Genomic DNA, 26297 nt, shown 5'->3' with positions numbered 1-26297 from the left:
AAATATTATCACTACACATGTATTCATGGGTAGCATTGATTGTGAGCCTCAATATTTCCTTTGTTTGATTGTTTCAGAGAGGAGAAAGTTAAAATACCAAAAACTAAAAAAGACTATTACAAACCACCACCATTTAGCACAGTCAGTGCTAAATGAAACTGTTGATATGTGGCACCGTAAATTGGCACTCAGTCAATAAAACTTTAGCTATTTAATTCATTATTTGATTATTTGACATCATTGAAAGCTCAAGAATAGTGCAAATCATTTGATTACAATACCAAGGGAAAATTGCATTGTTCATATGGGTGAAATACTTACTTGATCCCCTGCTGAATTTGTAAGTTTGCTCACTTCCAAAGAAATGATCAGTCTTTATTTTTTATGGTAGCTTTATTTTAATGGAGAGAGACAGAATGTCGACCAAACATCCAGAAAGAAAGAAAAACTTGACTTAATACTTGGTGGAGAAATTGTTGTTGCAAACAGCACTAAGATATTTCTTGTAGTTGGTCAGGTTTGCACACATCTGAGGAGGGATTTTGGCCCACTAGTCTTTACATAAACTATCTAAATACTTTAGGTTTCGTTGCTGCTGCTTAGAAACTTTAAACTTCAGGTCTTTCCACAGAATTTCTATAGGATTGAGGCCTAAAGACTAGCTAGACCACTCAAAGATGTTAACATGCTTCTTCTTTAGCCACTCCTTCATTACCTTGGTGATCTCTTTGGGTCATTGTCATGCTGGAAGACACATCCACAGCATATCTTCTGTGTTCCGGCTGAGGAAAGGAGGTTGTTGTCCAGGATTTTATAGTACATGCTCCTATACATTTGCTCCTCAATGCAGTGAAGTTGCCTTGTACCCTTAGCAGAAAAATAAACCCAATGCATAATGTTTCCACCTCCATGCCTGACTGTGACGATGGTGTTCTTTGGGTCATACTCACTTCTCTTCCTACAAACATGGCTGGTTGACTTGATGCCAAAGAGCTTGATTTTGTTTCATTTGACCACAGCTCTTTCTCCCAAGACTTCTCTTGCGGGTGAAAGATTTCAATCCATTATAGTGTAGTGTGTTGACAATGGTGTTCTGACTGTGGTCCCGACTTGCTTCCGATCATTAACAATCTCCTCGCGTGTAGTTTTTGGCTGATCCACAACCTTTATCATGATCATCCTCACCCCTTGAGGCAAGATCTTGCATGGAGCTCCAGATCGATGCTCATTTTATATTTCTTCCATTTCTGAATAGTCACATCAACAGTTGTTATCTACTCACCAAGCTTCTTGCTGATGGTCATGTGGCTCATTTCAGCCTAATGCAGGACTAAATTTTTGTCCCTGACATCCTTTGCCAGATTTTTGGTCTTGGAATGGAAAAAAAAATGATTCAGTGGATAGTTGTGCTTTGTATACATAATAAGTTGAGATCAGGATTATCTGTAATTGATTGACTGATTGTAGTTTATGTGCCACATGGCAAGCAGTCAATCTGTGGGAACCAACCTGGATTTTTGTTCTATATTCTGTCTCTCTATCAAAATGAAACTGCCACAAACATTAGAGACTGTTCATTTCTTTGTAAGTGAGCAAACTTACAAAATCTACAGGGGATAAAATAATGATTTCCCGCACTGTATATAAGCAAGAGGGATTAACTGCATGACATTTTTATTTAGTGAAGATTAAAGTCACTATAGTCAAAATGGTCCCTTCATTGTGTTATTGTGTTGTACAAAATCTGAACGTGTTTCTCATCTGAAGGATTTGTAGTTTGAGTTTTATCTCTGTCAAGCTGCTCTGCTTTCTGCGTAGCTGGCACACAACAGCCATGCTCACCTTGCTCCTGGGCTTTCTCAGCTTGGTATCAATCCAGTGAGTCTACTCAGCTCTCCAACTGTGTGGCCCAAGGATGCTTTCAGCCTTCATCTTAGAGTTCGCCTGTGATCTTTTTCTGTTACATTTGGCTGCAGAACTGATTCTGGGTGCTGGAGTTTAGGTGCTTTATCTTCCCTGTCCAGTCAGACTGCTGTCGGTGTCCCTCCCTCCTACAGGCGGCCCTGAGGCACTGGCAGTAGATAAGAGAAGGGCCCACAGCAGCTCTGGTTTGAAAAGGAAAAGCCATGAGGACACCAACTATGTAGAAATATCAATGCATTAATTCCCCACAGAGGCAGCTTTCACAAGCTCTTTTTTTTTGGATTATTTCTAAGCACAGCTTAATCATATCTTCCTCCAGCTTCACAATTTCTCTGAGCTTTGTGTAAAGAATCAGCAAGTACACATATCAGAATTTTACTGTTGACATAATTGTTAAAACGTCAGATGGAAATATTAACATTAAAGTAATTACTAGTGAGTTAACTGGTGGATGGACTGCTACTTATATAGTGCTTCATACAAGCACTTTTTTTTCTACACTTAAGTGCTTTTCCTCACTTTTCGAGAGCAACTTCGGGTTCAGGATCTTGCCCAAGGATAATCTGGCATGCAGACCGGAGCAGCCAGGGATCGGACCAATTAGTAGGTGACCTGCTGTACCTCCTAAACTACAGCCACGCCAATTAACCTAAAAATTATTAGTTTAGAAGATATGTGATGCAAAGTTATTGCTCAAACTGTCTGAAAATACTCTTGTGCATAATCAGTGATCTAAGATTACATTACAGAGAAGTTACGCAACAAAAATAAAAATAAAAAGTAAGGGACTTCCCTGGTTGTCTGAAAAGGCCCTGGCAATTGTGTTTTCAGCTGTGTGTTTATGTAGGACCTCTAAAATATAAAATCACATTTTAGGAAGTAAAATGAAGTCCTTGGAATTTTTTTCTAAGTATAATATAATAAATCCACTGAATTCAAGTTCACATTACTTAACGCAGTGATAACCATCATCGTCTGAACCCTTACAGAAAGTGACCGTCAGAACCTTTTAGAACCGGCAACACCTGGGGCATAATTATGAGAGAAAACACAAATACTCCTCCCCAAAGAATTAGACCGTGCCACTCTTTATCTTTCGTCTTATCTGCACTCTGGCGAAGCAAAGCATAATAATCATTAGCCTCAGTCACGACCCACTCCACGCCTGACAGAGCAAGGCCGTGTTAAGCTGTCGCTTTAAGACCGATTTCCCCCCATTGTCAAACAGTCGTGAGCAGGAAGAGGGAAACGAAAGCACAGCCTGACTAGCGAGAGAGAGGGGGTGTGAGGAGGGGAAGGGCGCGCGGGGAGGGGTGGGGGGGGTGTATTTAAAACACGATGCTGCTGCTACTGCACAATAACGGTGCCCGCGGCTTCATGTGGGTTCGCACGCCTATGAAAAGGCACGAACACGGAGAGCCACGTAAGTGACCTTCTGATCGCATCACACGGCGTGTGCATTTTAATAAAGAGCGGACAGGCAGCAAAGTCCCTGCGGGGTGAGGAGACACACTTGGAAAAAAAGACGCGAAGTCTCTCCGCGGGTCACTGCCTCAGGAAATGATGACAGTGTCCTCCATCACGGCTTAGCCGCTTAAAGCGAACACTTCTCGTCTTGCGGCCATTTCGTCTGGACTCAGCTGCCTTCGATTGAACACGTTTGAAAGCCTGACGCGGGCTGCTGGTGGTGCTGGTGGTGCCCCAGAGGTGGAGCAGGTGCAGCGCCCGCACGCAGCTTCGCCTCGCGGGTCCCCACTGAGCTTGCTGGCCAGTGGACCAGGCTGGACATCATCTTTGAAGAATGACATCCACGATAGAGAGGAAGACGCTGGAGGCCAGCGAGTAAGTAGCAATGAATGATGTTAAATAATGTCATTTCTGATTCAAGTAAAAGTATCCGTGACGCATCAGCACTCACGGGACAGCCACAACTCTCCGGTGAGACAGCTGCAGAAAGCTGGTAGCATAAGGTCTGAAGTCTCCTGCTGTTAGATTAAAAATGTCAAAGTTTAAGAACAGAGTGATGTGTTAATGTTAATAGAATAGAATAGAATAGAATAGAATAATCCTTTAATTGTCCCACAAGGGGAAATTTGGTTGTAACAGCAGCCAAAAAGACACATATACAAACAAACAGTACACAGGACACAGAACAGAAACATACACAATTTTTCTTACATATTTACATTAAGGACAATGGTTACTATATACAGAGAGTACTGTACAGTTATTAAATTAAATATAAATAACTATAGATAAGAGGCAAACCAGGTTGTAGTGCGAATCGGTTAATCGGTCTTGCGAGGAAAAAGTTAAGAAAAAGTGGAGCGCTAAGGCACTCCTAGCGTAAATCGACATTTAAAAAAAACAACCCAATATTGTGTGACATACTTTTTATTAGTTAGCGGTTTAATATCCAATGGCTCCCTCAGGTGGACGGGAATAAAACACATCTGCGCACACAGCTCCAGCTCAGAGACCGATCAAAGCTGAAATCATTAGAAAAGATATACATGTGTTTGTGTAGCACTTATTAGATACAACACAGTGTGAATATTGATGCAGAACACTAACTGTGCCTTTAGATCAGGAAATGTTTGTTTATTGCATAATAATAGCAAAATATCAACAGGTCACCAGTAAGTATGTGTCAGAGCTAGAACAGTTCTATTCCAGTATTTGATTCATCAGTTAGCAAACTGTTTGGGAGACCTGCATGTCACACTGACTAACTAACCAATCACACAACTGAGGGAAACCTTTGCAGATTAACTGATGAAGGAAACAAAAATTTGATGCTGCCCTAAATCCTTATTGCTTTTTTTTCTTTTTCCAGGGAACCGGTGGATGAGGTCCTCCAGATGCCTCCATCTCTGCTGACATGCGGTGGATGTCAGCAGAGCATTGGTGACAGATTCTTCCTGAAGGCCATCGAGCAGTACTGGCACGAGGACTGCCTGAGCTGTGATCTGTGTGGCTGTCGGTTGGGGGAGGTGGGCCGCCGGCTCTACTACAAGCTGGGAAGAAAACTGTGTCGGAGAGATTACCTCAGGTTGGTTCAGTTGGTGTAATGTAGTGATATTATGAATTAATCAATTAGGTCGTCACCCTTTTAGTTAAATTACACACAGAAAAAGAAGCACTTTTTGAGATGCACTAGTATGTATATCTTTTATCACACCTTAAAGGCTCATGGAGAAACACTTTGAGCAAGTATAGAAATTTCTAACCTATTTCTACCTGTAACTTTTTTACTGAAGAAAGTGTGGACAAGTTGAAATAGATTCAGGAGAAGAAGGCAGGTCTTTGTTAAAGAACTAATGTTAAAATTTGATATGATATGTAGCTGTGTGGTGCACAGCCACATATCAGGTAAACACATTTACCTAACCTATCTCTGCCTGAGATACAAACTCAGGCAGATGCACTGGGGTACTCCTCTCAAATATGTAGTATCAATCAGTGGCCGAACCTGTATGATCGGACCTGGCTTGTGAATGCCCTGCATCACCACTTTAAGGATATGTGTTGCTTTAATGACAATGCATTTCCGCTTTATTTATTGCAAAATGAAGTTTGTGTTGCTCAGTGGTTTTCAAACTGTGTGCTGGGTCCCCCTGCTGGCGTGTAGTGCCACTGCATGAGGGGGTGTGGATGACTTGGTGAAAAATATGGACCGAAAGTAAAGCAAATCTGTAGAACTTATGTGTAAAATAAACAAACAAGAAGCAGGTAATGCAGTCCTTCTATACTTTTGCACCATTTCCCAGAAATTCAGCTCTGATCCATTTATTATTGCTAATAATTGCTAAAAATCGTGGGTGGTTGTGTGACATTTTCAGCTTCTGAAGAAGAGCAGGATAGAAAAAGTCTGTGAAGCACTGGTGATGGCTAATTTCCTCTCTAACAGCTCAATCCCTCAGGCTCAGGGGAAAGATCCAGAGTACCTTAATGGAGATACTGTCAGTCTCTCTTACAGCTTCACATCATTAAGAGCGAGTAAATGTTTTCCATCTTCCTCCCAGTAACATGTTGATGCCCTCTCATCCACTCAGGCTTTTTGGCCAGGACGGTCTCTGCGCTTCCTGTGAAAAGAGGATCCGAGCATTCGAGATGACGATGCGTGTGCGGGACAAGGTTTACCATCTGGAGTGCTTCAAGTGCGCTGCCTGCCAGAAGCACTTCTGCGTGGGTGATCGTTACCTTCTCATCAACTCAGACATTGTGTGCGAGCAGGACATCTTTGAGTGGACCAAGCTCAACAATAATAATATGGTTTAGGAGGATGTCTTCTTTCCCCTTGATTCAAAGGGAATGGACTACTGATAGACATTTCGTATTTCCAATGCAGGCTTTATAATGCATTTGAAACCAATATGGGATCATAAAAAAAAAACAAAAAGCAAACGAGGGGCTACGTCTCTGCATGTCTCCCTGATGGGGACTAATGAAGACTGCACCAGCAATAACAGAGAGCTTTTTTTATTGAAAGCAAAAAAAATAAATGCTCCAATACTGACAATGTTTAAAAATGCAATATTGGTCATTTGTTGTACACTGGAACTTTAGAACAAAAACAAGATAAAAATTATTTGTCCAGTTTCTTGCAGTCTTTACACTGAGAAGATCAGCAGCTTGGTTTTATGGATTTGTAATTTCTTAATACTTTCCCAGCGCTAATTATTTTTTAACTTTGTTAAAAGAATGTGTCTCTCTCTAAATCTAAACATACATTAACTGAATGCTTGTTCATTGTAACTGTAATATGTTAAAGCAGTGGTTGTCGGGCTTTATTTTGCATGCCTCCAGTAAGAAGCTGAGAAGAGATCACCCACCTTATCACTTCCACTAACATATATTTCTTCATATTTTTATGAAACATTAACGAAACAAGCATCGAAGCTGAATTTAAATCAAATTCAAGTCATCATTATAGCGTACCAATTCATTCAACTTAAATTTAGTTGATATTTTTCCACACACAACCGAGGTCCACTTGACAGTTTGTAAAACACTCTCTTAAAGTGATTGTTTGCCTGTGGACAGATTTAAAATGCTCAAATGGCCTGCTGCATTGGCTGTTTCACTAGAAATGAGGTGGAATGAATGAAGTGGATGTATGCTGTGATCGTTTCTGAAAGTTTTCATGAAAATTTGTGAGAATTTATTAGGAAATTACAGACCTGTGATTAAAGCATTACCTGATTTTCATATTATGAAAAACAACATCCACTTATTTAACAAAAAAAAAAAAAAGTTCTGATGAGAATGATTATGTATTGCCAGGTTGAACTGGTGGCGCCCTCTACTGGTCAAGGAACCCATGCAATTCTTGTTTTACTGACTTTGCAGAGGTTTTGCATGCATCTTTTGTAATTTTACCTGTTCCCTGGACATCCATTCAAGACTTTTTGTATATTAACCTTGAATTTATTTAATAAATGACAATTCAGAGCAATACTGATCATCTTTGGGTGTCTTCCTGGCAGTCACAAAGAAAAAGTCAAACAGCTTGTGAAATATTGATGCAGATACAATTTGTAACATTTTATTTACCAGAATAACCACAAATAATACGTTAATTATGGTCAAGATAATCTCTTTTTATGCTCCGAGCAGGAATGGCAAATCAGAGTTGAAATATATACTGCACATTGGTCACAGCAAAAGTAAAACAAACATGCTTGGAAGTTATCTAGAATGTAAACACAAGAAGCAGAGAATTGAAGTACCACTTTGAACAACAGAGAAAATGAAAACCAGCTTCATCTGTGTTGTTTGCATCCTGATAGGTTAAGCGGAGTCATGACTATAACTGCTTAAAAATCAAACGCAAACATTAAACTATAATCAGCTTGAGTAATAGATGTTAAGTTAATGTATTTCTTATTATGATCAATATTTTGTACACAACATCTCAGAAGCTGAAAGCAGAGTGAAGTTGCAATAAATCCGATTAAAAGCTTGTTTTATCAAGCTTGTTAGAGGCGTAAATCGAAGGATTTGGCAACTAAGTAAACAGATACCAATTCTTCAACCCAGTTTTTAGCCACAAGAGGTCACTAAATGATTTATAAATTCAAGCTTAAAATAATGACAATTGAGTTTGTTTAGGGGGTTTTTTGCCAAGGAGAAGGAGAGCTCCCCAATAAGATCAAACTCCACTGACATGATCGATGAATCCAAGAGACAGAAATAGAAGAATCTTCTAATGAAGTCATGATGTCTGGGGCTGTAATGCTCAATCCCTTCCTTACTCTCACTGTCTGTCTTCAAAGCTGGGACACAGTGTTTTTTCTCTCTCCTCACGACTGCCAGCTGACAACTCACTCTGAACTGGCCACAAAGCATGCTCCTCCAGTGCCATCCAACAACGTCCTGCCATCCCCAGTTATCTTTATTGGCACCCGCCAGTAATTGAATCCATGAACCGCTCTGGAATAAAGGCGCCTGACCACACGATATTAGCTGGTGAGGGAGACCGCTTTAGCTGGCATTAAGAAGTGGTTGAAAGATGTGATTGGGAAACAGTTTGCAACAAAGGAGACATAGGAGAAACTAAAAAGGAGAGAGCTGGGTGAAAAACCCATGTCAGAGCACAGAAGCTCCAGGATGATTAGCTGGGTCTGATAGTTTCCTCACAGACAAGGAAGGAATGAAGAAACAGACCAAACCCACCCCAGACTGAGATTACATTCTTGCTGAAGGAGACACTTGTGGGGAAAACTAATGAGTTTTACCACAATAGAGATGGGAATAAACTAGATGGGCACACAGAGGGATAAAGGCCCTGTGCTCGTTTGGAGGTCTCCAGAATCATCAGTGTGGCATTAGGCAATGCTTCAGGAATGGTGCCATAGTAAAAAAAAGAAAAGAATAACAGAGAAAAGCAGAGAACACCATCTACCATCATCATTTTTTAATAATAATAAAAACAATGGGATTGTTTCATTCATTTATTCCTGACCACAGACACTTTGGAAGTATAAAACCTTACCACAAACATTGCGCAGGTGGCAGGTTACTACAGACTAGCCTTAGCATTTAGCTTAGCATAATGGCACATGGGTCAGTAAGTTTTATGAGCCTCTGCTGTTTGTTGGGCCAAGAAATAATCTATCATAACACCTGGAGAGCAATAAATTGTCATTTTAACTCTCTGCCTTCTGTACGATTTTAACAAATGACACGTAGCTTGTTAATACACAGAGCCGTGGTTTCAGATTTGATGAACAGATTGGAGAGAAGCCTAACCTTCTCAACTGCACAGAAACTTCTGACAATTTGAGGTTAACTTTGGTATAGGGATATTTTCCACAGTTCAAACTACTTGAAATACTCTGTGTGTTTTAGCTGAGGCAGCTGTTCCGATAGAGCGGGCAGGAGACAGTGCACATGATGCTTACTTGCTAGCAATGGATGCACCGGAATATTAGCTGTGCTATGCGCACACTGGGCCAATCAGACGAACTTTGTACCAGGGAGCTTGTATGTAAAAGATCAGCTAATGTTAAGGCAGGCTATGTGAAATGTTAGAAAAAAATTAGGATTGAAGTGTAGGTGTGAAAATTACTTAATTCTCTGAAAAAAAGGAAATGTGGCTCCCTTTCTTCAACTCCTAACTCCCTCATAATCCCAACCTATGGTAAAGCCTAAGTAACAGAAACTTGTATTTCAAGGTGATTAAACAATGTTGGATTTGTATTTTGAACCATTAAACACCAAACAGAACGTTATGGTTAAATGAAGGTGTTGTACTCTTTTAAAGGGATGGAGCTGATGGATGGTTATATCTCATCTCACAACATCCACACACACAACACACTGGCCTACAGAAACTCTCTACATTGGCCAAGCGGCCTGCGTTCCATCCGCTGACTCTCCACTGTTGCCCTGCAGGCTGAGCTTTACCAGAGCACTGCATTGACTTGCACAGCAGCCTCAGCAGGACTCAATAAAGCCCTGTGCCTCTTGTGTCATCCCTACCAGCTGTACACAAGGCCGGGAGTGTAGTGGCGTGTTTGTGTGCTGAGGGAGGCCTGTTTCATCTCCAGTGCCCGTGTCACAGCAGTCCCATACGGGTAAACCTAAAAACATCCAGCTGTGAGTGCATGGAAACCAAGGAAACTTTTTGAGAATTAAACCACAGCGGCTTGCAGCTTGTTTCTATCAAACAGCTGGCCCCACAGAAACAACAACCACTAATAGAGCTCACTCTGGTGCAGTGTGCAACATGAACATTAGATGGCAGTTCTTCTCCAGGTAGATGCTCCGTGTCTTGGGTGGCGTACGACAGGAAGATTAAGAGAAAGCTGGTTTTCATATGGATGCCAGTTCAGGACCACGATTAGAAGTGAATTGGAAGTGACGACCTACACTCAAAGCACTGTAGACATGAATGAGAGTTCAGCAACACCTCCAAAGGAAGATGTGGTTGGACAATTATCTTCAGCACCACAGCGATTAATCACAGTGCGGCCTGTCAATGTCAAAGCCATCTAAAAAAAAAAATGAGCAAAGTGCTATTGATCATGCCCGCCTTGGGTTTCACTTGCACTCACACTTTATCAGATGGAGCTAATTGGGAACATATTTAGTCTGAGGTCCTGAGAGATGTGTCTGTCAGGAGTCACATTCCTGCTCCGATTCTCTGATAGCCCGTAGCGCCTGCAGTCTGGCTGCAGGACAGGCTGTGGGAGTTAGGGTTTGGGGGGGTTGGGTTGTAGGGATTTGGTATGGCAGCAAACTTAGACAGGGATAGGTGAGTAATAAGCGTGCATCCTTTAACTCTCTCCGGGCATGTCCTTCTGAACAGATTAAATACGTGCCGAGGATTTATTAGGTAGAGAATATCTGGGGCCCCAGAAAAACTCCATGACTGAGTTCCATCCACATTGACTTTTCTCCCACTTTACATTTTCTTTCTTTTTATTACATACAATCTCTTTCACCTATTCTCATCTACCTTCCCATGCATTGTTACCCCACCATGTCTTTTTGAGTCTTTTAATCTTCCCCCTCTTGTCCTTTCAGCCAGCCATATGTACAGACGTGTGACATGATGGAGTCTGATTATGATGATGTTTACCACTTTAGCTTGGAGGCCTCATGTCAAGAGGAAGGCTGAAGAAGTATAGCGCAGAAGCATTCAAATCCATTTACTCAATCAAATGCAATAAAGCAATAATATAAAAGCCCTACACTAAAAATGTTTCTCAGTAAAAGAATGCCGTAATCAGGCAGCATAACAAATTGAACTATTCAGGCTATAACTAGACTACATAACTCTTAATTTATAAGCAAATTGTTTTTTAGTTTCCTGAGTTTTTCTCATGTCTTAAGTAGCTTCATTTGTCTCCATATAATTGAGGTAAGGTGGCACAAAATGAAAATAACAGGATATTCAAGTAATAGTACTAAAATACTAGTTGGCATTTTTGCTAACAGTCACATAATAAAAAGTGATAAAAAGCCAAAAATGTTCCCTGTTAGCTTAGTAAGCTTAGATCTGGCCCTATGTATCCAAAGTTAGAAAAGAAGTGAAATTCAGTATTTTTCAAGGATTAAACAGGACCTGGAGCATCACTGATTCCCTGCTAGTCCCAGCATGAAAACAAAACAAGCTAGCAAAAAAATGTACAGGCTTTGCTACGTCCAAAACCAGGCTAGTTGTTAGCCTTCCTTTTCCTATCCATGTTAAGTAAGCTAGCCAGCTGCCAGCTTTAACTGCAGTTCTACCATATAAGCAGTAAAGTAGTACATATCCTTCGATCTTCTCCTTTATCTCATTGTAAATGAGTGAATTAGGAATTTTCCAAGACATCAGGATATCCAGTTTGCATGTCCAAGCTCCCTGAGAAATCTGAGAAATCTTCTCTGTGATGCATCAACTTCTGGAAATGTTTGGCATATACTTGCATCTCAAACACAAACAAATTTGTCTGTTTTATTTTTCAAACTAAATTAGTCTGAGCAGCCTAATATATTTTTATTCGTTTGATATAGATATCCTACAGTTTGTCACGGTCGAAATTCTTTTGATCTATCATGCAGGGATAGTAAATCTGTTTTGAACCAATCTACAGGATGTTTTCTTTTTTCAGCATACAAAATTCTTGGGCCATAAGTCACTTTATGCTCTTAAATGATCCCCATATGTTGAGCAGCGTTGGCTTCTGATAACCCTACTACACAAGCCCTTCATCAAACATGCTGAGGGGAAAAGTGCTGCCCTACTGGGATGGACAAGCAGCAAAACTGCAGAACAATAATAAATGTAGCTGCATGCTGTGAGCACATAATACAGATTAGAAACTACAATCGTAGGAATTATGTGCTTTATAACTCCAAAACCACCGACTTATGTTTTCATGGATGAATAGTAGAGAAAATGAGCTAGCGTGACACATGAAAAGCTTCTTGAGGGTTCAGTATGACCATGAGTAACTGTTAAAGGTCAAAGGTGAACTGTGCCTGTGCTGAAAGCAGAGAGCAGGTCAGTATAAAGAGCAAAGCTGTCAGGCAATATAAAAAATTATGCTTATATACAAATAACCTTTGTGATTTATTCTCTTTTGTTACATGTGAGTACAACGGTAATCTCACAGTTAGGAACGTTTCAGTGATTGATTGCCGTGGTGTCTTTTCCTTCAGCCAACTACTTCCTGTTTCTTATTAAACACAGCACGGTCATGATCGTAATATTTTTTCGAGGCACTTTATCCCAGCGACATTAGACAACTTTTTGTACTAAACATTGTTGGGATCCCATACGTGCTCTATTTAGATGAGCATAAAACGGCCTGCCTGGTATAAATCCAAATCTGACACATACCTCCTTCTCATCAGGCATCAGTGAGAAGCCAGACCATTACCAGGAAGCAGACCGTGGCAGTGTATTTCACTTTCAAGCAATCAGCGATGGAAACTCCAATTAAGGTGGTGGAAAAAGGTGGCTACTGCTTTTAAAAAATCAGTACAGATGTGCAGGTAAGTGACCATGCGGCAAACCTTCGCTATACAGCTCCAGCCTCAGTGCAATTTCCGTCTCTAATTGGACTTCCCATGCAATGCCTGCTTCTAATCACTACAGGCAGTCACATTGGCAGGATGGTAGGCGGCATTTGGATGGATTATGAAGAACTTAAAAAAAGAAAACTGGCTGGGCAGAGATTTTAACTTGCATATTTGTATTGGCTTTGAAAGTTTGACTAAAATAAAATATAGTCATACTGACAGTAGCATCTCTATGCATAATTTTTATGCTGTACATGACTAAACATGGCAAATTTTCATCCGTAACAATGCATCATAATTCATAAAATGACTCTGAAGTTGATTAATCGATTGCTATTCTTGAAAAGGAGTCCCGGTATTTCAGTAATTGACTACTTCATTCATTCTCAAGAAAAAAAAGAACATCTCTGATGCTTTCAGTTCACTTGATTGAAACGTGAGAATAGGTTGCACGCCTTGGTTTTCCATTATGAACTAAGTATTTTGGGGTTGTGGTATATGGTCGGACTTTCACCCTGTTTCTGAAAAAATTGTGGTGCTGTGAAAAATGAAAACAATGCAGGGAATTACAAATAATTTTAGAACAAAGAAAATATATCAACCTTTAAAGTGGGAAACTTAAACGTCCTTTTAAGATGTTCTTATTTTGAATTTGATGCCAACAACAATTAAAAAAAGCTGGGACGGGGGGATGGGTGTGTTGCCTCATTTTTTAGCAATACTTTGCAAACACTTAGAAAGTTAAAAGATCAAATCCTGTAGCTTTGAAAGTGAAATATTTCAGTTTGTTTCTCAGCTCTTCAGCATTTTGTGCTCCCATTTATCATTTTTACATTTCATAATGCACCAAATGTTTTCAGTAGATGAGAGATAGCCGCCTGTATTTCTCCAAAACCTGTGCATGCTACTTAGCATTAACGGTGCCTTCACTTACCCATGTGACGTGCACTCCTCCTCACCATCATAGATGCCAGCATTTGACCTGCACTGAGAACAAGCTGAATAGTCCTACTCATTTTTAGTCCAAAGATTAAACGTAACAGCGTTTCTAGACCTTGTTTATAAATGCTTTTTGGTGCCTCAGACCCAATGCAATGTTTTCACTATAGAATAGTGTCAGTTATTAACCATCTTTTTAACCCTTTCAGTCTCGGTTTTGGGATTTGTCCTATGCATACAAAGATTTCTATGGATTTTCTAAATCATTTAATGCTTTTACATGGTATAGATAATGAGTAGGCGCACATATTTACAATCTTATATCTTAAACTGATCCATATTTTTGCTTATAAGTGACTCAGTATCTTTTAAATACTTACTTATGTTAGTAATTTACCCAATTAGTTTTGGGATTTTCCACCATTATATCACAATGCATTTAACTAACATTATAATATATCATAAATGTTCCCCTTTGTTTGTTGTGTTTTAAAACATTTGATAGGAATATAGATAAAAAAACCCCCCCAATATGTATATTTCTTAAGTTTTGACATAAATATGTTGTCTTTATATGAGTTACAGTTCAGTGAAAATCACTGGACTCTGTTTTTACTGACATCCCAACTTTTTGGGAAATGGGGATGTATGAAAATTTATTAAATGATTAGGAAAGACACTTTCTACAAACATCTGGAGGGTTCCACGCCACCCACTGTAAAAAAACACAATGTTTGAGCCTCCTCAATTCTCTACACCTGCTGTTCTACATCTTGCCTTTATGTTTAAATCCTGCCAATGCCATCCTTAGTTAAGAATTTCTGTCTTCCCTTGGACTTCTTTACTTTCAGAGGAGCCTCACCTGGAACCAATCTGTAACACAATCAAAGTGTCCTAACATGAAAGCTCAGTTCCTTCCTTTGATAGTCCATTTCTCTCCACACTTGCTCTTTTTCTTTTTTCTCTGGTAGCGCTACAGCATGTCTGGAAAAAATTCAGGTTAAAATGGAGACTCGGTCACTAAGCATTATGCAGATTCTCTTGAAACAATTCACTCATGCTCTGCTTTTTGCTTTTGCAGACAACAGAATGTACCCTTTGTCTAAAAATATGCTGCGCCTAATGACTAAGAGCCTCAATTGTTGAGAAATTGAGAACACTGCTGTGAAGGCCTTGGGAAATTTGAGGTAATAAAATAAAACTACGAAAACAAATAACTTGTGCTAGCCATATCATTTACAAGTGTAATCTAGTGGTTTCTAACCCAATTGTTCAAACACCAGGAAAAAGACCATTTTTTAAAAAGGAAGCGTGAAAAGTGGAAACATAAGTGTAATGTCATTTTTTTCAAAGCTTTTTTCCACCTTTCCCTCATCACTGGATTGCACTCATCCATCCAAAGCGTTGATTGCAGCTTCTGGATGAGTTGATGCTTACAGTTTGCATGCTGCCTGCTCATCAGTCATCCCTCTCAGCTTCAGAGTGTGTCCAGGATCGCGGGGTGATTAAACTCTAATAACAGTCTTTTGAGAAGTCCGAAGGGATTTACTCCTGAGTCAACATGCCAGACCCCATTTCCTTCACACTCACTGCTGCCTCTCAACACCCGACCTGCTCCAGCCACAGTAGATCTCCACATGGAGCTTGTATAGATTAGGAAAACCTTGGAAGTGACCCTGCATAAGGCCTTAAATACACATGGGTAACTGTGCCAATAAATCTCATGAATAAGTCTAATTTCTTCCTAGGATAAAGTAATAAACTTTGCTTTGATTTTAAATTTTAATTGAAAAATGAGACATTAAACACAAATGATTGAGATTTGATGATGGTAATTAAAAAGCTTTTAAACCCCCCCATTAATCTTTTTTTTTTTTTGGCTGTTCCCTTTAGGAGTTGGCACAACAGATCATCTGCCTCCATCTCACACTGCATTCACATTGCATCCTGTTCAGTTACACCAACCCTCTACATGTTCTCCTTCTCTACGTCCGTGAATCTTCTTTTTGTCATTGCCACCATGTCCAAACCATACATCTTCCCTTTCACTATTTTGCATACTTCTGTCATAAACCACCCCTGACACTCATCTCCAGCCACTCCACCCTGGTTGCATGCTCTTCTTTACCTCTCTTGTGCTCTTTCTGTTGCTTTGGGTGGTTGACCATAGGTATTTAAATTCTTCTATCTTCAATACCTAGACACCTCGCTAGGTACTGAGGCAGGTTACTGCTGTCTCCTTCTCATTCACACACATACATACCAGTACGTACCTCCCAGTTTTCTTCCACCTGCTCTACTCTCACTGCAGATCACAGTGTCATCTGCAAACATCATAGTCCATAGAGACTCCTGCCTGACCTCATCTGTCAACCTGTTCATAATTTTTTGAAACAAATAGGGGCTCAGAGGCGATTCCTGATGTAATCCCACCCCCACCTTGGACCAATCTGTCACTTGCTATGTCACACTGTCTTACATGTCCTTCACTATCCTCACATACTTATCTGCCACTCCTGACTTCCTCAAACAGTACCGCAGTACCCCTATTGGCACCCTAGCATATGGTTTCATCTACATACACAAGTGGAACTTCTTTTGACCTTCTCTATATTTCTCCACCAACTTTCTCAAAGCAAACATCACATCTGTAGTGCTCTTTTTCTGCATGATGCCATAATGCTGCTCATTGATCATCACTTCTCTTCCTAACTTGGCTTCAACAACTTTTACCCAACGCTTCATGGCATGGCTTATCAGCTTTATCCCTTTGTATTTACTACAGCTCTGCACATCAGCCTTGTTCTTGAAATCTGGTACAAGTGCACTTGTTCTCCATTCCTCAGACACAGTCTTCTCTCTCTCTGAGAAATGCAAGTACCATCTTTCCGGTCTTCATAGCTGCCCTCATTCCTCCTCACTAATCCTTTCCAACATCTTTTTTTCATTTTTTTTCATTCATCAGATCCTCAAAGTGTCCCCTCCACCATATCAGCATGCTCTCTTTGTTATTACTTTCCCATCTCTATCCTTAATCACTCCAACCTGCTGCACATCCTCTCCAGCTTGATCTAACCTTCGTAGCACTGCTTGTCGAGCATGTAAATTGTGTGATGCAGAGTTATTCAAGAGCAAATAATACTTATTAAAAAATGTTTGAGACTTTAAAGTGAATTCACATAACATGTTAAAAAAAAACCTTAGACCTAATGAAATTAAACTCTTGTGTGGCTAATTTATCACTGAAAGGCCATTACAGCATACACAGGAATACATTTTTCAGAAATAAACTAAAGAAGCTGATGAAGTGATTATTATTATTATTGTCACTGTACCCTGGGTAGCTGGGATAGACTGCAGCCTCCCCCACAACACTATTAAGAATAAGGGGAAGAGAATGGATGGATAACAACAACAACAACAACAACAACAATAATAATAATAATAATCTACTCTAATAATATTTCTTCTGATCTTCATGTTGCAACAGAAATATTAATACATCCTTCGGTTACTTGGGGTTGGTATGAATATGTGCATTGCTTCTTCTGCATCTTGGACACACATCTTCATCTGCTTTGCTGACAGAACACAGGATCTTCTGCTGCATTAGTCTATTAGACACATCAAAGTGTTACCAAATTGTCTCCTGCACACTTCTGCTGTACAGATGTGGTAATTATTCCCTGATCAGCAGAGTTTTTATTCATAGATTAAAAAAAACACTCTAGTCATGTATGTCAGTGTACACTAGCTTTTATTTGAATGGGAAAACGGAGGGAAATCACAGTATTTGATCTAGATTCCAGATGGTGCTTTCCCAAGCTGAAGCTGAAGATTGAGACGCCTGTCATAGTGCTAACATTTCAGACATCTTGTTTTGTAACTTCCCACGAAAAACAACACAGCGCCCCTTATCCACCATCCAGTGCCTCGGTTCAGACAATGTATGCTGCTCCTCCATGTGACTTTAATTGAATGATTAGATGTAATTCAATAAGCAATCGAAGGGCAGTGCGCGTGAGTTTGAGGCGTAAAGCAAAAGAGCACTGGTGAGTGGGCTCTTTGTCCGTGACCTTCCATCATTGCTGCTACCTTTCAGGCTAAATCATGCGGCCTGATCGGCCTCTGGCCAGCACCCCTGTGTGGACCACTCCACTCCAATATGCTCGGCCACCAATTTCAGGAACAGTTTACAGGTTTAGGGACTGCCATGTCTTGTGTTTGCCATGTGAGTCACTATCTTTAGACACAACTCAACCACACAAAAACATCCAATTATTATTGTCTGAGAGCAGAATTTCCACAAATCCCGTTACTTGGATACATCAAGCTCTGGGAATGTCGGCCTTAGCTAAGTCTGATAGACAAACATTCAGTCCAGAAAGATCACAAAACACTTGACGGTTTTCAACCAAAGAAAGGCGTAAACATCAGCTAATGCAAGATTGTGAAATTTTTCTGAATTGTGGCAAAACTTATCCCAGCTTGAAATATTACCCGTGCATGAGGACCCATTAGCCACACGTTCACACAGATGTTTACTGTCATTCTGCCCTAGCTCATGCAAATTTGGCAGGAAACAGTTGGCATTATAATAAAGAAAATAAAAATGTCCCGTTCCAAAGCTGTACTATGATGCAGTGAAATAGTTCCATAAATTACCTCAAGTCTGCTAATTCTCAGAGTAAATCAAAGTCCCCAGAGGAGCTGCAGTCTGTAAAATATGGCTCATTACTAAACCAAAGAGACGCGAGCCCTCGGCAGGATTAGAAAAGTCAAGGCTGGTTATAAAATATAAAAGACAATGTTAATTTTAAATCCAGGATTGTAGAAATGTCAAAAAATTCTTGCCACCATTTGAGGAGCTGACTTGTGGAAGCAATCTTGGCAAATGTGTATGGAGACAAGTGTATTATCCCACATGTGTCTTTAATGCTTGATCAGTGCACATGCCAACTGTCATATGTTAAAGATAGACTGCACCCTCTTCACTTGTGCCAAGAAGGCCCATAGATTTACAGTAATAACCTGCTGCAATAGTGAGAGCCGAGGTCTGCGGGGCAGCCAGAGGCTCCATTTTCAAGTTATATGTTGTAAAGCTTTGTTACTAATAATTGTTATAGACTCCTGGATGCTATGATGACTACTGCAGCTGACTGAGATCACATCTGAACCCACAAATCATAGTTGAGTCAGCATCATGTGCAGCAATGAACAAAAGAAAAATGGGCTTACAGTAACACGCAGATAGAAACATCTATAGCTAAATAATTTAGTCAACAAACTAGAAGGGCACTATGAGAGTGGTCTCCTGACAAGACTATTAGCGAATAGCAAATACTATGTCTGTCTGCAATCCTGGAAACAGACAGACTGACAAACAGTACCCAAAAATAGCCATGAGTTATAGCAACAGGCTACTGTAATTGTGAAGTATTGACATATGAAATTTTATTTTTTATATTTTCATGAAAAATCAAAAATGGTCTGTGCTCCAAAAATGACTGACACAACCATATTGCTACCAAAAGTCTGAATGCTGGATGAAATGGTATCCCTTTTAAACATCCACAATGACATATGTTTAAAACAAAAGGGCTAAATAGTGTTGAAAATACAATGTAATGCAATTTTATACAAGTGAATATGTTTGCCAGCATTTGTTCTTTGTTTTGAAGCAAGGACGCCTTTTATTTGCTTTTTTTTTTTTTCTTGAAAAGCTATAATTTTTCTTTGAATTTTGCTCAGATCTTCAAACCAAGAGCAAATTGAGTAATCAAAGTAGTACAACAGAAGAAGGTAAGGCTTTGTTAAAAGCAGCAGTGAACGGACATGTGATTAGAGAAAAGGTTACAGGCTGTGAACTAACATTGTGCTGTGGTGGATGTGCGGAGGGGGGTGAGCAGGACTCCAAGTCGCTCCAGCCGTTTGAAAGAGGACAAGGCAGTTGTTCAACAAGTGTCCTCCGAAATTAAGTGCTGGGAGCATGACTCTGATTAGACGCCATGTGAAAGAGCTTCTTTCTCGTCTCAATGAGAACATTCCTGACAATTAGGTGAATGAGTGGAGCTCTGTTTGTCTGTCGGAGGCGACCTTTTCTGTTGGGTCAGAGACTACCTGGGAGTCCATGTGATGCATCTGCATGCAGCTCTTCAGTGCCAGCATTAACACATGGCAGGTGAGGGGCCCCTAATAGTTAGTTAAATTAGGTTACAGCAATTACAGTAAACACTACTACTGTTCACATTAGTTGCAAATAATACATCGCAAAGAAGTAATAAAGAAACAGCAGGATTTTTAGCTTTTTTGTTGTTGCCTCTGATACGACTGGAATCTGAAGCTTTATTCTCAGCTGCAGGGTCGACCAAGAGCATTTATTGGCTGTCACATGGTCAGAATATATTATGGCACAGCCACAAAAATTAATCTGGATGTTGCCATCTGGGATGTCGAGCAGTCAGAAATGCCAAACCCTCGCACTAGAGGAGAGACAAAGAATGGGAGTGATTATGTGACAAAGGAAAAAAAGTCAGACATAATAAAAGTGGCAACATTGAGGAAAAGTTTTCTTTTTTGTAACAGATGGGAACAGAAAGGAAAAGAGAAGTCAGATTTGAGCAACAAAGGGAAAATAAAGGAAGTCATGCAACCTTAAAATGCTGTGGGCCAACAAAGGGTTTGCAAAAGGAAACTTTGCAAACAATGGAATAATGGAAACTTGGGAAAATTAGACAATTATTTGGCTGGTTCATAATACCAGCCAAAAAGGATCCCAAGTCGTTTAATGTTCTCTAGAACTGACTAATGCAACACCACTGAACCAAGAAAATAAATTGTAATCTGACAGGAATGGAAGCTTTTGTCTGTCTTTCACTCTTGTCTAAAATGAAATATCTCAACAACCTGGAGGGATTATTTGTACCTATGTTCATCGTCCCCAGGGGAGGAATTCTAAAGACTCTTGTTAGGTAAAAGTCTGACTTTCCCCTTGTATCACAGTGAAGTTCACATTTGTGGTTTGAAGTGAAATGTTTATTGAAGAAGTTCTCAAAGTTTTGGTGACTTTCTGCCAGTTTCATCATTAGTTAAGTGGCTGTGACATATCTTCACACCAGCTGTGTTTAGAAATATTAAAAAGGTTTATTAAGCAGTAAAGCCTAAAATAAAACTGCACTATGGCATGTTAGTGTGAACAAACAGTACGGTAGTTCCTCTGTTGGATGGATTGCTTTGAAATGCAATAAAATTCTGCGTGTGGCTCGTTATGATGAATAATAACAATATTTAAACCTTTTCAAAATAGTGCTATGATCAGAACAACATATAAATCAATTCTTTATAAACAAACTGCAAAACCAGACCAAGCGGTACTTTCTGTTAATAACTAAATATGAAATTGCTAACAAGCAAAACAGCAATGATGTTAGCATTTAGCTCACTATTGTGTCTGCACCCTCTGAGAGTTGCTCTAGAGCTGCAGGAATCTGGACTTTGTTGTTGGAACAGATAACAATCGGGTCAAGCTGCACTCGTCTTTGCATCTCCCCTTGAACATATACAAGTCGGTGGGGAAGGAGAAGGAGGAGGCAGCTGGGTTAGTTACCCAGTCACCCACATTGTCTTCCTGTTCAGAGTCCTTTAAAGTAAGCCCTCTATTGGATTACCGTTGGCCTGAGGGAGAGAATGGGTAGAGGTAACCTGAACAGAGAGGAAAGGAGGGTCAGCGAGCTGTTTTAAGTGAAAGTGGAATTTCGAGCATGTGTGTTTGTTTGTAATTGGGTATGTTTGGGACTGAGTTTAACATCCTGAAAAGCCTAAGGGGTAGGGCATAGGTTAGTCATCGTAGCCCCGGCATGCACTCTACATGTGCCACGAAGCTGCCTGGTGACGTTTGCTGTTCTAGAGCATCCTTGGTTTTCAAAGGTATTAGGGGTGAGTTAAAAAAAAAAATGGAGGGGGGCGCTTTTGAACGTCTGTGAATCTGTATCTCTCCTTCTCTAACCTCTGAATTATGACTCAAAGCTTTTTGGGTGTGAAGATGTCAGCACACCGTCGCTGGCAAAGATGAAAGGAACAGACAGGTTTGTGATGACAGCTCCTCTCCTCAGCTCTTCTCTTAGAGATTTAATTTTCTGGAGCTCGCTTCCATTTTGCTGAGACGTGCCAGACTGCTTCAGCTACTGGCAAGGAAAACGTGGACATCATGCTGCCTGTGTAATATACTAAAATCACACAACTTTGATTTGAAATCAGATACATATGATTTACAGACAATATTAAAACCTCAAACCATGAAAGCAGATCCCAAGATTTAGTGAAATATTACTATCCTGCAGACCCTGACATGGGATAGCATAGCACTCCAGGAAGACCCTCTTATGGTCCACCTCTAAAAACTCCTTGGGTGAAAGGTTACTGCTGTGACAGTGCCGGCTCATCTGAGGATCTCTCTTTACCCCAAAAGCAAAACACCCGAGGGCAGAATGGTGGGGTTGTCTGGCCACCCCAACCTGACTCCCCGGGATCCTGGCAGGGAGGCAGAGAGCTCAGGATCAGGGCTCCCCCCTGCACAAATATAGACGGGGTCGTGGGTCATCTGGGGGGCTCACACAAGGCTTTCATCCCATAGAAGCTCATTTCAGGGGAATGTGGCTCTTTCCCTATTGAGATAGGAGTCCTTGCTGAGCTCTGTGTGGCTGCGCTGAACCCAGGATTGACAGACTTGTTCCCGGAGACCCGTTTGTTTTGTTTTGGTCCTGCATCTCTGTGCACATTGCTTCGCCTGGTCCAGACATTGCTATGGGAAGATCAGGCTGGGTCAGCACACACACGGTGCTCTGTTACAATCCAAACACTTAACTAAAACTGTATCAAACAGGGAGCGAGAGAAGACCTGGGTAAAAAAAATAAAGTTGCAGTATTTTTAGCCGTTACCTCTCACAGTCTTAAGATGACACCAGCGGCAGAGATATCTATAGTCTCACTCCGAAATTAAAACATGAAGATATTTCTTGAACGATGACTTCTACATAATAAACACTTTTGAGTGAGAGACTAATGCTCAAGTGTAATTCCCTTTGCTTTTATTTTGTTCCTTGCCTCCACAAATTCAAGTCACATGTAAAAAGGAAATGACACTGTACTGACACAATGCAAGCCATTATACATTTAACTGAATGAACTCAGCCATTCTCCTTGCCTAAATACTGCACTCTTATTAGGCTGCTCTTATCTAAAAGCATGGAACTGAAACTCGGTTTTCCAGCTAATTTGGCTTCTCTTAAAAAAAAAAAATCACCATGTTCGAGAACATGTATTATAAATCAGAGCAACAGAAACTATAAACCTAAGTGCATGGAGTTGCAACAAGTGCTATTTTCAGTCTGGAAGCACTTGACTTGCATTAGGCTGGCCTTGAATAGGATCCTCTGTATGAAAATGCTCAGGAGCAGATATATTATACTGCTAAATGTGTTTCTAGAAATAGTTTATAATCATATCTGACTACAATGAAGATAAGGAAAACAATAATTTTAGTGGTAAAGTTATAAAATTATGATGTAAGATGCGTTCATAGTTTCTTTTCATAAAGAGCTGTTACCAAAGCACATAACTGGATACAATCTTTTCAGAAGATTTTTGTTATCTCTTCAGAATTCTTGGCAGATGGTGCAATTTCTGTCTGCGCTCAAATTGTACAGCGTTATCACAGAGACTCATTATCATTAACATGTGATCTGCTGCAAACTCAACTAAAACTAAAGATGCTTGCTAGCTCTCGTCAACTAGTGCTTGATATAATGACATTTAACACAAGCACAGAGAGGTTTCTTCTTCACCTTTCCCTCAGTGCATTACCATCTCGTGCATATACAGTTTTTAAGGCAGTTTCTTTAGTGTCGTGGCGTCCACAATTGTTCAAAGTCATGCTCTGAAATCTTCCAAATGTCATATACCTGAACTGTAACTCTTTCAGTTTTTCATCAAGGCACCCCTATGAATAAATATATTGCACATTCAAGTTTCCAGATCTGAAGTGTTTGTTCTGTTAGCACAATCCTGTTATAATGGGCATTTCTCCAAGGTCACTATGTTTTACTTAAAAAGCATTATTTTTTCTTTAAGACTACAAATATTGACAGAATGTCATATTAAAAGAGACCTCATATATGATAATTTCCATCTCCATATTTTTTGGCTTGTACACCACTACAGTAGCTTTGCATGATTCATAATTATAATAGATGTATGCTGATCTTTGGTGCAGCCAATCAGTTCATCCCCCGTCAGAAAAAAGCTGTTTTATAAGATATCATCCCCTTTCAAGCCACCTTTCTTCTGATTGGCTACTTCTCACAAACAGAAGGTTTGAAAAGCTGGTGGCCATTACACTATTAAGGATATCTGCTTTGAGTGACACCATACAGAGCCTGGGGTAACAAAAACAATCTGAAATCAGCACTGAGAGTGGTCTTAAGTGTGAAGGATTATGTACACATATACTGAACTTTTAGTCTAACATGAGCATCCTTTCTCACAGCATGTCTCAAGGAAAGGTTTAATCTGTCTTCTTTAAAGTGCTAAACCTCAGTGAGAGCATTTTAGGTTATCTGTGTGTGTATACAGTCCTTTTAATACAAAGTGTAGTGAAACAGGGGCTAGAAAAAATAATTGACATACTGTTAATAATGTTAATTTATTAATGCACAAAACAACTACCTGAAACTTGCAGTTTCAGTTGAAGAGAACTCATAAGAAGTACAGATATGGCCATGTGAGGGAAGAAAATAATAATGTGGCTTAAAATAAATAAAATCAGAAGTGGTCACATAGTTGCAAACCTGGTAGACAAAGAAGCACAAGTCTGTCGGATAAACAGAACAATAATTTCCATGATGAAGAAAAACCCCTTTGTGATCAGTAAGGCTCTCAAGATGCAGATGCACATGAGGCTTAATGAACCTCAGAAGGTTTATCGAATGGTGCACTGTAGACCTCAAAGAAAAGAAAAAAGAAAGACAAGATAAAGTCTGATAAAGCAGCGGGAGAAACAAAAGTATTCTTTGTGCTCCAATTCAGCCAAATTCACCAGACATTTCATCATTTAGCAAATCGTTTGGCGAAAAACAACAAAACAGCTTTTCATGGTGAAGAGATGGAATATCCTTCATGGGCCAGCTCAGTCACCCGATGAAAACCAGACTAACGGCAAAAAAAGCCTTCGTAAGTGAGAGCTGAACTTGGCTGCAGGCTTTCGCTGAATAAAATATTAAATATTTTGACACTGCTGGACCGAATGTGTATGTGTCCAATTACCTTTGAACACATACTCGACTCATTATTACAGTACTCATATTCTGTTTCAGGTTCAATGGTTGATATTTGCAGTAAGGGTCTGAACACTTGTTTCGTAAGTTTAGACATTTTATCCTTTTGGCTTTTCTGTGTCTAAATGCATAAGGACTAATTTGTACATTCATATAATACTGTTAATGGATGCAGCTGTAATTGTGGTTATGGAAAAAAACAGCAATGGCAGTCCAGCAAACGACTGATGGATTTATTATTTCCTAAATTCATCCATAGATTATTTTGACCATAATAAGTCAGAAAATGGAGAAATAAATGCTCATAATTTCTCAGACCACAACATGACACCTTAAAATTGTTTTGTCTAAAAGGAAGTCCACATCCCCAAAATACTAACATAAATATTATGTTAAAAATATATATATATTTTAAAACAGACAGTAGCATCATTTATGCCACTTGAAAAACTTTATCTGATATTTTGTCTTTTTTTGTTTCAATTTCTTTTAAATATAATTCTAATTAACCAAAGACGTGTTAACTTTAGAACAGAATCATGACATTGGAGCTGGTAAATGTTTGGGACTTTCTCTTGACAAGTTAATAATGTGATTAATTTGTTGTCAGCAGTTATTCAACATTATTAAAAATGTGCATCATTTGAACAACAATCCAAGTGAAAATCTTTTCAAATCACATTAATTAATGTGATTAACAGTTATCACCTTAGTCCGACACCATTTTTAAAAAATCGTTGATTAATAAATTTAGTTTAATAATTTTGATCTATAATGCATGAAAAAAACTCATAATAAAAATCCTCAAACCTTTGCTTGCATTCAGCTAATTAAAGATCTCAAAACTGAGGAAGTAAAAATAAATCCTGACTAATGAATTAACTCTAATGTGACAGATCTGTTAAGATAAAGATTACAAAGATGATATACATTATTTCCTTAGACGTGTATCTATATTTTCTGTCGACTACGGCAGCGATGGTGAACGGAGGTTTGCTACTTTGTGTCTCCATCCAGATATAGAGCTGAGTGATGAAGGCAGCACAGCGTTCACTCTGTCTGCCCCTACTTGGTCCTGTTTATTGAATT

The 26297-nt window shown here is 39.6% G+C and overlaps 1 protein-coding gene and 1 long non-coding RNA gene across 2 annotated transcripts; one reads left to right on the top strand and one right to left on the bottom strand.

Moving 5' to 3' along the window:
- Positions 1-546: 546 nt before the first annotated feature.
- On the bottom strand, positions 547-3104 carry LOC112847365 (uncharacterized). Its single transcript, XR_003220880.1, has 2 exons — positions 1843-3104; positions 547-1370 (listed from the first exon to the last, which is right to left on the bottom strand). It is a non-coding gene; the product is annotated as an uncharacterized LOC112847365 (long non-coding RNA).
- A 168-nt stretch (positions 3105-3272) lies between these two features.
- On the top strand, positions 3273-7381 carry lmo2 (LIM domain only 2 (rhombotin-like 1)). The gene is made up of 3 exons (XM_003443971.5): positions 3273-3765; positions 4760-4975; positions 5979-7381. The coding sequence occupies exons 1-3, from the start codon at positions 3725-3727 to the stop codon at positions 6202-6204; spliced, it is 483 nt and encodes a 160-aa protein (XP_003444019.1). The 5' UTR covers positions 3273-3724; the 3' UTR covers positions 6205-7381.
- Positions 7382-26297: the final 18916 nt, after the last annotated feature.

Source organism: Oreochromis niloticus, linkage group LG7, assembly GCF_001858045.2.
Source record: "Oreochromis niloticus isolate F11D_XX linkage group LG7, O_niloticus_UMD_NMBU, whole genome shotgun sequence".
In the NCBI taxonomy this organism is placed as follows: domain Eukaryota; kingdom Metazoa; phylum Chordata; class Actinopteri; order Cichliformes; family Cichlidae; genus Oreochromis; species Oreochromis niloticus.
Note: the sequence above shows the minus strand (reverse complement) of the source record. Positions and strands in the feature narration are given on the sequence as shown.

Bases quoted from the DNA above. Each gene is read 5' to 3' on its own strand.
- lmo2 (XM_003443971.5), top strand. From the start codon at position 3,725: ATGACATCCACGATAGAGAGGAAGACGCTGGAGGCCAGCGA. The intron at 3,766-4,759 runs GTAAGTAGCAAT...TTCTTTTTCCAG, and splicing joins AAGACGCTGGAGGCCAGCGA to GGAACCGGTGGATGAGGTCC. The intron at 4,976-5,978 runs GTTGGTTCAGTT...TCATCCACTCAG, and splicing joins TGTCGGAGAGATTACCTCAG to GCTTTTTGGCCAGGACGGTC.